The 16,329-nt window shown below is 46.5% G+C and overlaps 1 protein-coding gene across 1 annotated transcript in view; it reads left to right on the forward strand.

Moving 5' to 3' along the window:
- DIAPH3 (diaphanous related formin 3) overlaps nt 1-16,329 on the forward strand; it is a 160,698-nt gene that overhangs the window by 60,963 nt on the left and 83,406 nt on the right. Inside the window, exon 19 of the mRNA XM_066621358.1 lies at nt 5,483-5,607. Within this exon, the coding sequence (XP_066477455.1) occupies nt 5,483-5,607 (125 nt within the window). The remainder of the gene's footprint in view (nt 1-5,482; nt 5,608-16,329) is intronic.

A 16,329-nucleotide genomic window follows, 5' to 3' on the forward strand; every position in this document is an offset into this window, starting at 1 on the left:
GGTAGGGGATAATACATTTCTGAATTGATTTTTTTATGATATAAAATACGTTCAAACAGTATTGTTTTCTAATAAGAAGAAAGCAGATGGAAATGTTTTCCAAACTAGTTTTGGAATGTGCCTTTGAGATGAATAGGAAAAAATTGAGATTATGTGGGAGCTTCATACAATCACCAGATTGCACTAATGGCATTCCTTCTCTTTTATGAATGTCTGTCTGCATATCTTCATACACTAAAAATTCATTTGGAACTCTGAAATAGGAGGCTGACAGTCTCTTATAAGGAGGAGAGACTTTGTCAAACTTAGAATTTTACCTGCATGAATAAGTAGGGACTTATACATTATAAGAGCTATTTTTGGTCTGATGGTCAGCTGCAAATAGAAACAGTTTAATGCTGCATCACACATTTGGGTTATAATCCTATGCTGGGAAGACTTGCTTGCTGGACTGTTTTGTTTGTGTAGGCTGAGGCACGGGGAAGCCTGCACCATCTCAGTCTGAAGGGGGGGGGGATTCAGCAAACTCCCTGGGTTTTTTAAATTACTCCCCTCTGTTACTATCGCACCTGCTCATGTGTGTCTGTGTATGTGTGTGTGTGTGTGTGTGTGTGAGAGAGAGAGAGAGAGTGAGAGAGCGCTCTACCTTGCTGCACATGTTCTGGCTACAGAGGTTCCCCCCTTCCCCTTTTTAGCCACTTTGCTGGCTCAGGGGTTCCAGGAGTCTCATTGTTCCTTTGCAAGGGGAACCTCTTCCATGGCTCCAGGGCTATTTCCCTGCCTGGGCGAGTCAGAGCCTTTTTGCAGTGTTTTGGGCTGCCTTGAAACCTTGAGACACCAGCAAAGGTGTGTGCTCGACTTTCAGTTCCCCCCACCTGATTCTCCTTGAGATAAATCTGCATATAAAAAATCCGTGGATAAATAGGTTGCACCTATACATGATTTTTCTTCCTGTGCTTACTGTGCTTTTCTTGTTCTTTTACAAGTCAGAGATGTTGGTTTAGTGTGCAGCTCATGTTTGTTGCCATTATATGCATTGTAATGTAGATCTTTTGTGCTTGTGTGTTTCTGAGACTTCTGTTGTTCCTTGAGGGGAGTGCCTATTCCACTTAGCATGCCTTTGTCCTTTTTTAACAGTTCTTGTTTGTTGTTTTTTTTGACACTGCTTCATTAAGTTCCTTTGTTTAGATTGTAAGCTACTTGCATATAGTATTTAAAATTTTGCCAAGTAATCAAGCTCCAATTATCACTTTGTCTTATCTGCGGTCAATCAGAGGGCGGAGCTTTTCAACTCTGAAAAGTTTCCTTTCTTGGGTCATTAGAAACAGTGCAGAGATTAGTTTCTATAGTAACTTTGATGGGAAATTCCAGCCAATATTAACCTTTTATTCTCCTCTGTTCCATTTTGCAAATGCTGTTGCAACCTGGTTCTGTTTTGCATTTAGCAGAGATCTGTTTTTTTCAACACCAGGATGGGATCCTCCTTTCCATTTGAAGCAAAGTCCCAGGCTATAATTCAATGCACCATTACTTAAGATTAACACCCATGGAAAGCAGTGGGTCTACTTCTGAGTAAAAAGGGTTGCAAATATATGCAGCTGCATCTCTCTGCTGTGAATTGAATTGCACACTTACTGTTATGTGTTATGGGTTGTATGTTGTATGTAGAGCTTCTGGCTTAACAAACCAGATACCTTAAAGGTGGATTTGATTCATGGTTCTCCTGCAGTGATTCCCAACCTTTTTCACTTGCATATCCTTTGGCAGCCCATTTCCATAAATTGTACCCTTCATATTAGAAAAGTGTTTCTAATTAATAATACAGGCCCTCCTCTATATGAAAGCCCAGACTTCATGTATTTCACAGTGTTTTCTCTTTTTATCTGTTTGAAGACCAGAAGACTCTGCCTTTGCACTGTTTTGCACCAGAAGTGTGCTGAGAAATTCTGGGTGATTGATCACTTTCCATATTATGTTTCAGCTTTATTACTGTGCTGGTTTTCAATAACTGGTTCATACATGAATTGATGACCAAAAACTAGCTATTGGTGGGGTTTTCGCAGCCAACTAGCTACCTTCCTTCCTGCCTTGCTGACCCTGCAAAGCATTCTGGAGCACAACCTGCCTTTTTCTGCCCTTATTCAATTCTTTTGCAAGTACCCCTAAAGGTCTTGTTGAGTGCCCTGGGAGTACATGAATCCCAGGTTGGGAACTACTGTTTTACTGGTATGTTGTTTACAGTGCACGGATAGTGTTTACCAAAAGGTGGTGAAGACCAGAATTTAAAAAGAATAAAAATGTATCATGATCTTTTACTATGTTTTTAATAAATTAGAGACTATACAGTTTGTAGGTAACAATTAGTGGTAGATTATCTTTCAGGGTCTGGCCTTGGATAAAATCAGTCAAAACTATAGTCAGACACCCCCCTAAGTTTAACCCCTGACTTATTCGAGGGTCATAAAAAATTCCATGATTTTTGCCCAAAACCTGCCCTCGACTGATCTGTGAGATCGACTTATAGGCGAGTGTCTCCGGCAGTTTGGAATGGCGGTAGTCTTGATTTTTTTTGTGTAACTCTGTTTACTGCTCTAAAGTAATACATACATACATAAGACCTTTATTGGCATGGATAATTGGCATGGAAATACGAAACAACAACCAAACATTAAACATTCAGAACACACACACAATAAAATAAAACACTCGTAATCATCCAATACCCCCTCCCCCCATTCACCATAATATAGCGGAAGACCCAGAATTCCGTCCTGCCAGAATCCCAGAAACAAAGTTGGCAACCTTGTCAAGAGAGTCAGTTTCCTCTATGGAAAGAAGAGTTTGTAATTTAAATGAATCCTCCCAGCCCTGCATTTTGTTTAGCAGTGGAGCCAGATAGAGCTTACGAAGGGTATCATGGAGTGGGCAGTAAAAAAATATATGATGTAATGTCTCCACACAATTCCTGTCACAGGTACATCTTCTTTCTGAGTAGGGAATGCCACAAAACCTGCCCGCTAGCAGAGCTGATGGAAAGGCATTGCATCTCGCAAGGGAGAATGCTCTGTGAGCCTGTGGGCACTGCAGATGATAAAGGAAAGAAGCCGGGTTCCCAAAGCTGACTGGGATGTGCAGATGGAGAGGGGAGCAAATGGTATTAGCTGCACAGAGTAGCTCTTGACACTCAATATCGAGCAATCTTTCCTTGATAGTCCTGTAGGCTTCGCTTAAACCAATCATACCCAGGCTTGCTGTGTCTAGTCCTATCGATTTAAGCTTGGTGAGTAAATCCGCAACCTCCACAGGCAGTACTGGATCAGCCAGAAGCTGGTACATTAGCCCATACGGGGCAGCACTGAAGAGGATTGCAAGCCAAAATTTTACTGATCTCAACCAAGCCAATGTTTTGAGTCTAATAAAACCCACTTCAAGCCACACAGCAGAGTATGGAACACATCTGGGAAAACCCAAGATCCTCTGCAGGAAGGAGGCCTGTATGCTCTCAGTTGAATGCTTCAAGGCTTTATGCCAGATTGGACAGCCATAAAGAACTTGTGAAAGTACCTTAGCCTTGAATACCTCTAAAGCAGCCAGGACATATCTGTTACCTTGACTAAAAAAAAAACCGGGAAATTGCAAGGGATGAGATTTTTGATGCATTTAGGACTGCATTACGATGAGAAACCCACGAATGCTTATAGTGGAAATTAATGCCTAAATATCTGAATGTCTTTACCTGTTCCATTTTGTTGCCCATAAATGACCATTTAAATGGTTTCCAATTGTTGGCAAACACCATGATTTTAGATTTAGAGTAGTTAATCTGTAACTTGTTGGATGTAAAATACTCTATAGATTGATTAAGTAGACGTTTTAAGCCAATTCTTGTTCGAGAAATAAGAGCCGCATCATCCGCATACAGTAATAGCGGCACTGGATTGGACCCAGGTATCGGGCAGTGACCATCCACTGTCTTCAAGGCTGAGGCTAAATCATTCAGGAACAGGTTAAATAGCATGGGAGCCAAAATGCATCCCTGCTTAACCCCTTTGTTTATAGCAATGGGGTGTGTGAGGCTACCACTCCTGGTATATCTAACTTTACATGATGTTTTAGAGTATAAGATCTTAATTAACATCAATAGTCTTTTATCAATCCCCATGCTGGCTAATTTAGACCAAAGAAGATCTCTATCAATGGAATCAAACGCAGCTCTTAGATCAAGGAAAGCCACGTAGAGTCTTGCCTTGGCTTTCTTAATCTGTTTATAGACTAGGTGAGATAAAATTAAACAGTTATCCATTGTTGATTTGCCCCGACAAAATCCTGATTGCTCAGGACCTAGGATATCCTTAGAGTTAAAAGCCTATCCAGGTAAAAAGCTTATTATTTAGGTATTTCGCATAAATTTTGCTTATTACAGAGAGCAAGCTGATAGGCTGGTAATTTGCAGGGAGCTTAGGGTCACCCTTTTTAAAAAGTGGGATGATTGTTGCCGAGACCCAATCTTTGGGAACTAAGCCAGTCCTATCGATCGTTGTGAAGAGGGGTGCAAGCAAGTGAGCCCACCACTCAGAGTCACATTTTAAGAGTTCAGGAGGTATTAGATCCGGTCCGGCAGCTTTCTCTGATTTCAATTGATCTATTATCTGTATAATCTCCATGGGCATCACAGGGGGCCAGGTAGGTAGATCAGATGAATTGAAGTCGGGTTGGGTATCTGGGGATTTGCACTTATCAAAAAATAGTTCTGAAAAATGTATAATCCATACAGAAGAAGAGATTACAACTGGGTCATCCATTTTGGAGCTATGAGAGCCTGATACCACGGCCCAAAATTGTTTGTTATTTTTTTGCTGTATCGCTTGCAACAACTTGATCCATTGAGCATGGGTGTACTTCTGCATGGGTGTACTTTTATCTACCAGTAAGGCATTAAATTGTTTTTTGTAGAAAAAAAATTTAACTGCCTCACATGGAGCGTTAGACTTTCTGAAGGCCAAATAAGTTGCTCTGATCAATGGCTTGAGGTCTCTGCATTCTTTATCAAACCAGTCCTTTTTATCGGATACACCATGTACAGTATATAAAACCCCCAACCGAAAACGTTGCTTTGGGTCTTTAGAAAAGTGGTATAAAAATCCTTTAAATAAATACAATGCAGGCACCTTATTGTCTCCTTTGGAGCATTCAACTTAAACTAACCTCCCCTTCTAATAAAAGTTTTCTAGGAAACTAGGCTGCTTTGCTTCCTTTCTAAATCGGACAACATGCATGTAGAGTCAAAACCCAAGTGAACTTGCTTTCTTTTTGCCCTGTTAAATAATTTAGAATAATGGTTCATGAAAATATGAAATGTATTGTATACGCTTTGTCCACCTATTTCATAATGTGGATTTAGCAGATTTTTTTTTTTTTTGCAAAGGTGCAGTACATCAGTATTTTATAGTACAACAGAAGTATGAGTATAATGTGTGTTTAGTTTCAGCAGAAAACTTGGAGAAGAACCTAAAGCATATTGGAAGGCAGCTTAAGCAACTTGAGAAGGATTTGGAGACGTTTCCCCTTTCTGAAGATATTCATGACAAATTTGTGACAAAGATGTCCATATCCTTTTGACTGTTAAATAACATACCTGGCTTTATCACTTCGCATTTATTAGCATCTATATTCAACTTTCAGAGTTGGTTTTGACAAATCTTAATGTTGTTCCCTGGTGCAGATGACATTACAGATGGGAATGTCCCTCGTTGTATACTGTAGCCAGGTCAAAACCCAAAGGGTGGAGCTCCCTGTGAGTGGGGACCCAGATCATTTCTGCCTCGCACATAAGCTGGTCGCCCTTTGGAGCTCTTCTGCACAGCGCGCCTGTTTTCTCTAGTGCCTTCTCCCCCCCCTCGGTGGGAGGCTTCTCTGGAGCAGGCAGTCACGCTCTACTCAGCAGCACTTCCAGCCTGTCTCTGTGCCTTGCTGCTCCGAGGCCCCCCAAGTGCGGCAGCCCCGCGCCTGCCTCCAGGGACGCAGCAGCAGCAGCCGTTTGGGCACGCCTGGTCTGCGCCTCTCAGAGGTGGTGGCAGGGAGTGGGGGGCGATCACCTCTCCCCCCCCCCAGTCTACCCAGCACTACTGCAGTGTGTGGGGGAGACCGGGCAGCCCTTTCATAAATACCTTGGCGTCCAGGCTGCCCAGCTCACCCCAGCTTCAAGCGCCTCCACAGAGGCGCGGGTGCCATTTTGAGCTGCTTGCTGGTACCTGCTGGTGCCTGGTCCCGTGTTTCCCACCTAAACTGTACGTTGCAAGGGGCTGGGACCCCATTTTAGGGACCTTGTTTGTACCTTGGCTCTGGCTGGTAAAACTTTTGTGAGACCTAGTCTGGGTTAAATTGAAGTACCCCCTTTTTGGGTCTTGGCTTAGGCCGGTAAATTGCTAGGGGTATTGGCCCCTGGCTCCCCCCAATAAATCCCCCCCAATTTTTTAAATTAATTGCTAATTTTTTGTGCTGAACTCACCATGTCTTCTGACGCAAGTTCTGAGTCCAGCCTGCCTGACCTGGGCACTTCACATATACCCAGATTAGCCAAATTTCTGGCACCCACTCCCAAGGTACCCAAGACTTCTACTGCCCCTTCCTCCATAGGGAGTGCAGGCAGGGAACACATTATGGAATGGCTCGAGGGACTTATAGATGCCAGGTTGCCTGCACACAGCTCTGCCACTCAACCATCGTTGTCCTCCAATGAGAAGGGTAAGGGCAAGGCTAAACATCTTAGAACCTCTACCTGCCCACCCTTGGCCCCACATGAGTCTGACTTTTCTGCTACCTCAGACTCTGATGCCCTCAGGCGTAAGAAGAGTCTTAAATCTTCTAAGCCATGGGGAGCCACACACATTACCAAACCCAAGCGCTCACCAGTTGCTGCCATGGGACATGGGGGCTTTGAGCTCAGTTCTTCTGAGGAACACTCCTCTAGAGAAGAAGAAGAGTTGTCAGGGGAGGACCAGGACGGTGCTGACTCAAACATGAATCGCCTTTTTCCAGCAGAATTCCTACCCAGAGTGTTGGAGAAGGTAATCGGAGCTCTGAGCCTCAATGCATCCACAGATGTTGAATCTGGCTCGGCTACACTGTCCTCCACCTCAGGCCTGCTTCTGTTTCCCCAAGGGCCTCTCCACCTGGGAGAGATTACCTTTCCTGAAGCCTTTCTTAAAATAATCGAATCTGAGTGGACAACACCTTTGCATGGCAGGAGGGAAGCTAGATTAGTCAACAAATTTTACTCCCTCCCCAAGGAGGTTCTTGACAAAATTAGGACACCTTCCATGGATGCCCCAGTGGCAACCTTGGCCACCAATGCTATCATTCCATCTGAAGGGGAGGGAGGACCTCAAGATCCCTCCGATAAGAGGATCGAGGCCACTCTTTAAAGAGCCTTCAAAGCCTCTTTTGTCCTGCGAGCGGCAGCAGCCAACTCTATCTTTGCCAGGGTCACTTTACTTTGGATTGATGAACTCTCTAACTCCAACTCTTCTCTTCCTGAGGCTGTCAAGGACGCTCTCAAAAAGATCTTTCTGGCAGTAGCATTCTTGGCTGACTCCTCCCTGGACGCTCTCCAGTTCTCCTTTAGGGCCATGGCCTCCAATGTAGTGGCTAGACACAACCTGTGGCTTCACTCTTAGAATGCCGAATCTGGTTCACAAAGCAGGCTGGTAGCTACCCCTTTTGTCGGGGGCAAGCTACTTGGTCAGTCCTTTGAACCTGTTCTGGTGGAAAATAGGGACAGGCAAAAAGTTTTTGCCTTCTGCACTCAAAAGTCAGGTAAAATTCAGACCCAACCTGACTTTTTGCTCCTTTTGTGCGTCAGGCAAATCTAGAGAACAAGGCAGATTCAAGCCTAGGTGGAACAAGAGCAGATTTCCCCAGAAATAGGAAAAATTCCTCCCACCTCAGGGGGTTAATTCACATCCCAGGTCCTTCAAGAACAAATCTGCATGACGCCAGATCTCCCCCCCCCCCCCCAGTTCCAATCAGTGCCCAGCTTCTGCAGTTTGCCCCTCTCTGGCATCAAATCACTTCTGGAAATCATCTCCAGAGGTTACTCTCTAGAATTTCTCAGGAAACCTCAAGACAGTTTCTGGCAGATCCCCTTTTCCAGGGTTCCTGCAAAGTACTCTGCCATGCTAGTAGCCATCAACCACCTCCTCACCCTATGGTGAGGCGGTAGAGGAGGTTGCCATACCGGAAAGGAACTCGGGGGGGGGGGGGGTCTGTTCAGTCTTTTTCCTAGTGCCAAAACAAAATTGTGGGGGATCCTAAATCTGAAATGGCTGAATTTGTTTCTGTTCAAAAGAAAATTCAAGATGGAAACACTTCCTCAGCCCTTCAGATGGGAGACTGCCTTTCTTCCATCAATCTATCAGAGGCGTATCTCCATGTTCCCATCCTTAGGGAACACCGTAGATACCTGAGCTCCTACGGTTCTTTCATCTGCAGTACCGCTCTCTCCCTTTCGGGTTGGCCACCTCTCCCAGGGTGTTCACTAAAGCCCTAGTTACCCTGATAGCACACCTCAGGCTACAGGGTCTGCATCTTTTTCCTTACCTGGAAGACATCCCAAAGCATTGTCCAGGGATTTAGCTCATTCGCACACCACCCTTACAGTATGGTGCCTCAGGCACTATGGGTTTGTCATCAACGAATCTAAGAGCGTCCTGACACCCTCACAAATACTGGAACATCTGGGTGTACAGTTCGACACCCAGACTTTCCAAGCTTTCCTATCACAGGAGAGACAACACAAGATCCTACAATTGCTACACAAGGTTATGAAGGACACACACACCAAACTACTGTCACTTGCCAGGCTTCAGGGGATGCTGATCTTGTGCCTCCCAACTAGTCAACTGGACATGCTTTCACACTTGGAAACTGCAGCAGTTTCTGTCCCCTTATGCAAAGCTAATAGAGAGGCAGTCCCAGATCAGGCTTCAGGTCCCCTTGCCTCTGAAGAGGGACCTGCAATGGTGGATGACTGACAACTGGTTAGCCCAAGGGGTCAGTCTCCACATCCATCCCAAACTAGTTCTTACCACAGATGCCAGTCTATTAGGATGGGGAGCCCAACTGAATGGAAGACTGGTTCAGTGACGTTGGTCCTCTCAGGAAGCATCCCTCAGTATCAGTCTGCTGGAATTGAGAGCGATCCGGCTAGCTCTTGCCTATTTCGAGCCTCTTGTTCTTCAGGAACATGTCCTGGTCAGGACTGACAATGTGTCGGCCAAAGTCTGCCTGAGCCACCAAGGAGGGGTCACGATCAAAGCAACTTATGAGGGAGGCAAGCCTGATTCTTCAGTGGGCAGAAAGAAATCTTCTATCTCTAAGTGCCCAACACCTGGCAGGAAAATCAAATGTAGAGGCGAATTGGCTAAGTTGGAGAATGCTTGCGGAGGCAGAATGGGGTCTGCATCCTCATACCTTCTTGGAAATCACAACCCACTTTGTCCTCCCAGTCCTGGACCTGTTCGCCATAAGCAAAAACGTCCAAGTGGAAAGATTCTTTTCCAGGACAGAGGATCTGAGGGCGGAGGCAGTCGATGCACTGTTCACCCCTTGGCTCAAGGATCTTCTTTACGTTTCCCCCCCGGTTCCTCTTTGGCACAGGTGCTCAGACTAATAAGGCTATACAGGGCATCAGTGGTCCTCGTCGCCCCAAACTGGCCAAGGCGACCCTGGTATCCAGACCTCCTACAGTTGTCAGTTCTCCCCCCTTGGAAAATTCCTCACTGAGCAGATCTTCTCTTCCAGGGCCCACTACATCATCCACAATCACACAGGTTCCATCTGACTGCATGGAAGTTGAAAGGCTAGAGCTTAAACGCCTAGGTTTCTCTGAGAGGGTCATCTCCACCATGTTATCCTCTAGACCAGGGGTGTCCAAACATTTTGACAGGAGGGCCACATCATCTCTCTGACAGGGGCTGGGGGGAAAAAATTAATTTACATAAATTTACATAAATGAATTATGTAATAAATTTACATAAATGAATTTATTAGAGATGGAACTTATATGAATGAATGAAGATCTTGCAGTAGCTCAAGGCCTATAAAAGGCCTTGCACAAAGCAACGCTGGCCTTTCCTTCACTGCCACTGCTGCATCACTGACATGAAGCAGCAAGTAGTGGAGGGAGCCCTTGTCCTACAGCTCAGGTGAGAGTTCGAACAGTCATCCTCATACTGAGAGCAGTTGCATCAGGCCAACACAGGCTCCAGCAAGTCTCTGGAGGGCCAGAGGCTAATTGGAAACCGGGGGCTCCCTGAGGGCCGCAAGTGGCCCCTGGGCCGGGGTTTGGACACCCCTGCACTAGACCAGGGTTTCTCAAACTGTGGGTTGCGACCCACTTGGTGGGTCGCGACCTGAGGTCAGGTGGGTTGCGGAAAGATGGGCGCTGCCATCTTGGAAAATGACAAATTAGGCAGGTGGCGCCATCTTGGAAGCTGGAACTGCGTTTGCCTAAGCATGTTATGTATGTGTGCGGCCATCTTGGAAGCTGGCAAAGTAGGCAGGCAGCGCCATCTTGGAAGCTGGAACTGCCTTTGCCTAAGCTTTCTGTGTATGTGCGATGCCATCTTGGAGGCTGGCAAAGAGGGCAAGCAGCCATCTTGGAAGTTAGAACTGCCTTTGCTCCAGCTTGCCTGTGTGTGTACTCAGATCTCCTCCCAGAAGCAAAAGAGCGGCTTGCACAGGAGTGGGTGTGGCTGCTGAGTGTCTCAGGGAGCGTTGCTGGGTTACCTTAAGGTGGGCAGCAGCCTCTCCCTGCAAATGGGGGGGCATGTATCTTGTTTGTTTTGCTTTCTCTTTCATCACCTCCTTCTAGTTCAAGCTCTGCCCTATGATCCAGCCCCCCTCTCCCCCCTTCCTGCTTGCATCCAGCCCAGCTCTGCCCTCCCCTCCCCCTCCAGGCACTTAAACCTCAGCAGATCCCTGAAGTGGGGGAGGTTTAAATAGGTTTAAATATGTGTTAAGGTGTAAATAGATTTTTTTCTCCTTTGCTATTGGAAAATGGCTGAGAAATAACCCAATAAAAGCGAACAAAACACCATGAGATACTCTCCCTTTAATACGGTGAGCAGGTGGGATGCTTGGTAGCAACGGGGTGTGTGTGGTGAGAATTCTGACAAGCTTATGAGCTGGACTATTTTCTCTTGTCATTTGCAGTTTATGAACAGTGAGAACAGGTGAGAACAGTGATGTCACTTCCTGCTTGATGATGTCACTTCTGGCCATGACATCACTTCCAGGTCAATGATATCACTTCCGGTGGGTCCTGGACCGATTGTCATTCTGCAAAGTGGGTCCCAGTCTAAAAGTTGTGAGAACCACTGCTCTAGACATTCTTCCATAAGAAGGGTTTACAAAACCATGTGGAAGAGGTTTCGTTCATGGTGCAGAGAAGAGGATCTTGACCCGGTTTTTCTGTCAGTTTCTTTTATTCTTGATTTCCTACAGGATGGGTTGGAGAAGGGCCTCAAGACTTCCACCCTGCGGCGCCAGGTGGCGGAAGTTCAAGGCACTCTGGGAGCAGGAGGCCATCTACCTCTACTGATGCATTCCCATGTTAAGTGTTTTTTAAAGGGGGTGGCTCTTCTTAACCCTCCCCCCATTCATAGGGTACCAACCTGGGACCTTTTCAAAGTTCTTATGGCTCTGTCTAGTGCCCCCTTTGAGCCTCTGGCTACAATTCCTTTAAAAATGATCTCCATAAAGACTGTCTTCCTTGTGGCTATCACCTCTGCACATAGAGTCTCGGAACTGGGAGCCCTGTCTTTTCATCCCAAACTCCGCATCTTTCATAAGGACAGTGTGGTTGTCCGGACCAACCTGTCTTTCTTGCCCAAAGTCAATTCCATTTTCCACTGGCAACAAGAGCTAGTCCTATCATCTTTTTGTCTGAATCCCAATCATCTAAGAGAGAGGTCCTGGCACATGCTGGATATACGTAGAGCTATCAGATTCTACACGAAGCACACTAAATCTTTTAGAAAGGCTGATGCTCTATTCATAGCCTATGAGGGTAGGACACTAAGGAGAAAAGTCTGTCCCGTTACTCTGGCTAGGTCAGGTGTGCTCAAAACGTCGATCGCCATCAACCGGTCGATTGCGAAGCAAAATCCAGTCGATCGCGCGCAAAGCCTCCCATCCGCCATGTTGAAAGAGGCGGGAAAGAGTGTCAGAGCTTCCTGATTGGCCCGCCATCGCATCTGGGACACTCAGCGGCACTGGGCCAATCAGGAAGCTCCGGGGCTCTTTCCCGCCCCTTTCAACATGGCGGGCCAATTGGGAAGCTCCGGGGCTTTTTCCCGCCCTTCCCAATTGGCCCGCCATGTTGAAAGGGGCGGGAAAGAGCCCCGGAGCTTCCCGATTGGCCCGGTGCCACCGAGTGTCCCAGATGTGGACGGGGCAGGCAGAAGCGAGTGAGGAGCTACCACTTGGCCTTCCTCCCCCCCTCAGAGCCCGCTGTAGCTGCCGAGGGCCTTCCCTGCCGGGCCTGCCTGCGAGGAGCCACAGCCTGAGGCGAGGCGAGGCGAAGCCCCTTCGCGCCCCCCTCGAGGCCGGAGCCTGAGGGGGCGGGTCGCGCCTGGAGGGGGCTGCCTGGCCGCGGTGTCAGCACAGGTGGGGGCGCTCAGGGCCGCGGCGTCAGCGCAGGTGGAGCGCTCAGGGCCGCTGTGGCTGGTCCCAGGCGGAGGGCCGGCCCCTGACCGCGGGCGGCTGTGGGGGAAGGACGGGAAGCCCCGCCTGAGCCAAGGCGCCCCGCTGCCCCCCAGCCATGGATGACTTCCTGTCCATTGGCCTGCTGTCCCTGGCCATGCTGGTGGGCTGCTACGTGGCTGCCATAATCCCCCTTGCCGTCAACTTCTCCGAGGTGCGGAAGGCCTGCGGCTCTCCAGCTCCACAGGGATGCACTGGGCCAGGCGTCTGGGGGTCAAGTGGGTGGGGGGGCTGCCCCTCGCAGGGTCAAGAGGGTCAGAAAATGCTTTACCCAGCATACGGTTGGGCAGTGGAACTCTCTGCCACAGGATGCAGTTGTAGTGCCTGCAACAGGGGCGCGAACATTGTAAAAAATCTCTGGTAGATCTCTGGGCCTTGCTGGGTTTCAAAGTAGCTCTTGAGCCAAAAAAGTGTGAGCACCCCTGGGCTAGGTGGTTGAGAACATGCATTTCTGTGGTCTATGAAGCCTTGGGACTCCAACCTCCTAAAGGGATCTTAGCCCATTCGCTGAGGGGGACAGCCACTTCGGCCACCTTTGATGGCATTGCCTCCTTGTCTGAGATCTGTAGAGCAGCCACTTGGTCATCGCCTCACACCTTTCTGAAGCATTATAAAGTTAGCTGTCATGCCTCTGTGGATGCTGCCTTTGGATGTAAAGTCGTCCAAAAGGTGCTTAAGGTTTAAGGTGTTCTGCTTCTGATCCCGCACAACTGAGGGATTACTGCTCAGGGAGATCCCATCTGTCAGGAATGCCCCCGTCTCCATCAGGGAAATCAGGAGTTTATGGCTTACCTTGATAAGTCCTGTTCCTGGTGGAGATGGGGCATTCCGCCCTCCTGTTTTTCTGTTCTCGTTGGACTCAGCACTTGTCTGGTCCAGTTTGAGGTTTGAACACACAATGAGGGGTTAGTTTTTTGCTTGTTTGGGCTCTAATACACTCTTGTTTTTTATCCTGGGTGTCTCCTCACCATTTTCTATGAAGTTAACCTTTTTCACCTTATAAAGTGTTTTTTCTGAGGACTGCGGCTTGGCTATTAGTCTGGGTCCTGGTCCTCACGCACAGGGAGCTCCACCCTTTGGGTTTTGACCTGCTTACAGGATGCGACGAGTGACATTCCCATCTGTCAGGAATGCCCCCTGTCTCCATCAGGAACAGGACTTACCAAGGTAAACCACAAGCTCCTGATTTTCCACCATATTTTACTAAGGACAGATGAATAAAAATTCTCCTATAATGCAAAATATAGTAGTAGTATCCCACTTCCACTGCCTGTGAATTCTTTTCATCCAGGAGTGTAAATAATTTGTATTTTTGTGTGGGGGAGGGAATACAGTACACATTTTGAGAGGTTGGCTGGTTAAGCATGGCAGCTTTAGTGACAGTTTTGTATGTATTTTTGCTTTCTACTGTTTCCATTGAAGCCTATGCGATAGGCCCTATGGCAATCTACAACTATGGGTGCAATCCTAACCTACTTTCCAGCATTGACATAAGGGCAATGCAGCTCTGAGGTAAGGGAATAAACATTCTCTTACTTTGAGGAGGCCTCCGTGAGTGCCACCCAACTGCAGGATGCAGCACATGCCCCATTGGCACCGCCATGTCAGTGCTGGAAAGTTGGTTAGGATTTGGGTCTATATTACATAAGAAATAGCAGTTTGTCTACTGAACTAGAAAGGACTTGAAAGTACCAGAATGAAGAGGAGATTTGATGGCTGTATATGCATGTGGGTAGTTTTCATATTTGTGAAAGTCACAGCCCAGTCTTCATGATCAGGCTGCACTGCCTGAACCCACATTCTGACAGTGCAGCCTGATCCATGGCATCACAAAATATAATGTCATATATCATAAAACCAGGATTCTGTTGGAAGCAATTGGTGCTGGCTGTGTGGTAATGGCCTGCCCGAGACTGAAGGTTGCCAACCATACATCGGTGGCAGGGACAGGCTGTGGGTGGATGGTGGGAGAGCTAGGCGTGTAACGGGGCAGGGAGGGAGGAGGAGGAATCAGGAGTGAGGAGCATGTGGGAGGGGGTGGATCCATTGCCAATGGCACACACCAGATCTTTTCCCCTCAGTTTTTAACCTGCCCGCCTCTTTTCTCTCCTTGGACATATGCCACAAAAATAAGTAGTGTATGTCCGAGAAGATTCATTGAGGCCCCAGGGCTTATGTTGAGCTAATTTTTACTTACCTCCTGTTTTCTCTTGGGGTGTCCCCTCACAATTGGATGCAATGTATGCCTTTTTGGCACAGCTGCACTGACTCTAGTAACGGAATGGGGTTAGGACCTTAGTTTGCTTGATTCTTATTGAAAAATCCTATGAGAATAAGATATCTTATGAGAATACTTCAATGACAAAACTTAAATATGAAGATATGAACAAAACACAGCCTATGTGTTCTCCTTCTTTACTAGATGGTGCATTATTGGTAACTTCACAGAAATACTCTTCCATTTTAGTCAAATCCACCTGTGACATTTAAACAGATGTTTTGATCTTTAAACACTGTTAACATGCAATAGTTAGTTGCCTCCATTTACTCTCCCTATAGGCAGCAAATAATTGAGGAGCAGTGGTTTCTGGTAATGGCTGTTAGCTTGCTAATTAAAGAGACTCACTTCCAGGAAAACAGGAGCTACAATAAATTACAAAGCAAAGGAGACTTAATGTAAAGGTTAGATAATCCTACACAGCATGAAGAAGGTGGGACCTGTACTATCTTATTGTTATGACAGAGGAAGTTGAATGATCCTGGTGTCTTGAAAGGCATTCAGCTCATAAAAAGCAGTCAACAGGAAAGCCAAGACAGGAATGATGGGGCTTTGTGAGAACCAATTTTTCATTCTACATACAATTATGCTCCATAGGCAGCGTAGTGATTATATTCTGTCATTAAATCTCACAACCTGGAACCTGCTAATGAATTGATTAGCATTCATGTTTCTTTTGGAAGTCAGATACATACTCAGTCAGTGCTCTCTTTGTTATTGACAGAAACTATATAAATGACTCTCTTGGATTATTCTAGTTGGCTGTCCATTACAGTTGTGTACAATAGTTTAAAAATCATTAAATTCCTTTATTAAGTTGTGGTTTGCTATAGTTATGCCAGACAAATTATGCCTAAAACATTAAGGCAGAATTATTTCAGATATTGCATATTCTGAAGTATTTCCCTGTGTTAAAGCCTCCAGCTTATCTCTGATTATAGTGCAAATACAGCATTATTACAGTCAATTATAAATACTATTCTGATCTTCAAAAAGGACTCTTATGACACCTTAACAGTCCAATCTTATCTATTCCCCCCTTGTCATTGTAGCAGTGCCAAAATGACTACCATCGCATCCTACATTGGGGGGGGGGTGTAGTTGCAGTGGTCTTCTTTGGATAAGGGAACAATTGGGGATAAGGCTTTATGGCACGGGGGGTATACTCACATCAGATCACTACTAAATAGCTAGCAGTATCAAGTTCAGGAAGGGAGATACAATTTGGCAGCTGCCATTTAACTCCTCCCTCCCTGCCCCATTCTACTTCCCCCCTTCTTTCTCCC

The sequence above is a fragment of the Tiliqua scincoides genome, chromosome 3 (genome assembly GCF_035046505.1).
Source record: "Tiliqua scincoides isolate rTilSci1 chromosome 3, rTilSci1.hap2, whole genome shotgun sequence".
Lineage (NCBI taxonomy): Eukaryota > Metazoa > Chordata > Lepidosauria > Squamata > Scincidae > Tiliqua > Tiliqua scincoides.